This window comes from Dendroctonus ponderosae, unplaced genomic scaffold (assembly GCF_020466585.1).
Source record: "Dendroctonus ponderosae isolate FM_Combo_2020 unplaced genomic scaffold, Dpon_F_20191213v2 Dpon_F_20191213_11, whole genome shotgun sequence".
Lineage (NCBI taxonomy): Eukaryota > Metazoa > Arthropoda > Insecta > Coleoptera > Curculionidae > Dendroctonus > Dendroctonus ponderosae.
The window spans coordinates 6,900,271-6,902,275 of NW_026017213.1; the positions used below are offsets into that span (position 1 = coordinate 6,900,271).

General features: G+C 42.8%; 1 protein-coding gene across 4 annotated transcripts in view; it reads right to left on the reverse strand.

The window, feature by feature from the left end:
* Nucleotides 1-64: 64 nt before the first annotated feature.
* LOC109542735 overlaps nt 65-2,005 on the reverse strand; it is an 11,381-nt gene continuing 9,440 nt past the window's right edge. For 3 of the 4 annotated variants that reach the window (XM_019912084.2, XM_019912083.2, XM_019912082.2), the window contains exons 6-9: nt 777-1,040; nt 606-720; nt 412-553; nt 65-357 (exon numbers count right to left, since the gene is read on the reverse strand). In XM_019912084.2, coding sequence (XP_019767643.2) covers nt 224-357; nt 412-553; nt 606-720; nt 777-1,040 — 655 coding nt within the window. In that variant the 3' untranslated portion in view covers nt 65-223. The remainder of the gene's footprint in view (nt 358-411; nt 554-605; nt 721-776; nt 1,041-2,005) is intronic. The other variant, XM_019912085.2, reaches the window with a different exon arrangement.

Below are 2,005 nucleotides of genomic sequence, written 5' to 3' on the forward strand. Positions count from 1 at the left end.
GACTTTAAAGCTGGATCCGCCCCTGCTCCAACTGCAAACGAGTTACGAGCAAAAGAGTGCTAAAAACCTTAAAAAGACTGTTTATTGTTGTGTGATGATCATTTTATTGTTGAATTTCATCCGGTTAACATCCCGCAAAAAAACGTGTGGCGGTTCAAAGAGCATCTGGAGCTCTAAATCTGTACACAGCATCTGTTGATATGTAGGAATGAGGCTTTACTGGTTAGCTGATTCTAGAGTTGAGGGGATTGATCACTTTGCCGACCATTAAGGCAACGTGCAGCTCAGAATCGACCACAAAGTACAAGAAGGGATGGTCAGCTTTGAACCGAACCGGGTTAAATCTGCGGAAGTTTTCTGAAATCACGAAAAAACGCTACCAAGGGAAAAAACACCGTTAGCGCCCCTTACTGTATCGTTGGGCCGAGGAATCCAGATAGTTCCTGATAGTGACTGTTACGGCCTGTTCAATGTTGGTCACGTAAATGTCCGAAACGTTGGTCATCGCGCTGAAGTCCGCCTGCCGCGGCTCGAAAATGCTGCGAACTCCCAGCTGTGGAAAACCAAATTTTGAGTTCCTGCCGGAAAACCCTGCGAGGCCTTACCCGTTGTAGGGTGGGGGTTAAAGTGACGTATCCCTTGAGCATGAAGCTGGGGATGGTGGCCACCACATGGGTGAGCTTCAAGTTGTCGATGATATGCCGAAGACTTCCATGTATCCTGCAACGCAAAAACGGACAAAAAAGTTGGTTGAAAGGGCCAATTGCTCATGCTACCTCAAGTCGCAGATCAGCTGGTCTATGCCGGCATCTCGCAGAGGCAGCAGCAGCAGCAAATAGTACTTGGTGCTGTCCAAAGGAAAGCTCAAAGCGGCAGCGTTGAGCTTGTGCACGAAGTAGTACGGCAACACTGTATCGTACTTCATGAAGTTGATGCCACCTTCCCGGTACTTTCCGTAGATTGCAAAAGTCAGCGGCTCGTTTGCTGCGTATTGTGGTCTGGGTGGTAGGGGCAGATAACGCGGACGATCATCGTATATTCTATCAAAAAAACTTTTATGCCCACTTGCACCAAACATTTAAGGAAGACTTAAAGTTCGAGCCTAACTGCAAAAAGGGATTGCACCAGCCGATGACACGATCTTAAGTTCGTCTTTGAAATCTTAAATTTAAGGACTCGTTCTCCAGTACTTAAGCCTTCTTCCAACCTCACTTCAGTCGCTGGTTAGTCAACTATACAGCATACGTATATAAATGTGTAATCATAATGTGCTATTTTCAAAAAATAAGTACCTGCGTACATCATGAATTTTGAATTTCAACGTTCCACGAACGCCCTTTCTGACTAATTCATTTGGCTGTTTTTTTTTACAATTGCCATCAAAAGGAGCAAGTGATTTATCCACGCCATCCAAGGTCTTATTATTTACAATAGAGAAGGCGCAACTCGTCCGCCACCAGTTTTATAAAGTTTTTTTCTGATTGGAAATGTGCTTCCGGATGTCTTATTTTGGGTAAATGTATAATTTCCTGATTATTGCGGTCGTACGCGGAAAAATTGTTGTTTAAAAATTAATTAATTGTTTTAACAAATAGCATTAAATTCGCGCGTTATTTTCCAGCATGTTGGCGGCTTTTCTTGGGAAGACAGAGCTTTTGTTTTTTTATTTTCGATGACTTATCGATGACCTTAATGAAACACGACGAGCTCTAAAAGAGTGTCTCTGTCAGGAGCGCTGAAATTACTAGACCATTTTTGATTTGCTGCCATTAGTAAAACAAAACTTTCAAAAGATTTCGAATTTCGGTTAGAAACAACACAGACAAACAGAACTGAGCGAAAAATACAGAGCTGCCTGTTATTGCCTGAAGCTTAGCTAAGAACACGTGAAAAACGGATGGTGCAACTCATTGAAGCTTAAGTCGAACTTAAATTTTAAGGTATACTTAGGTAAAGACGTGCTTAGAAGAAGTTTAGTGCAAGTGGGCAATTATCCATCAACCCC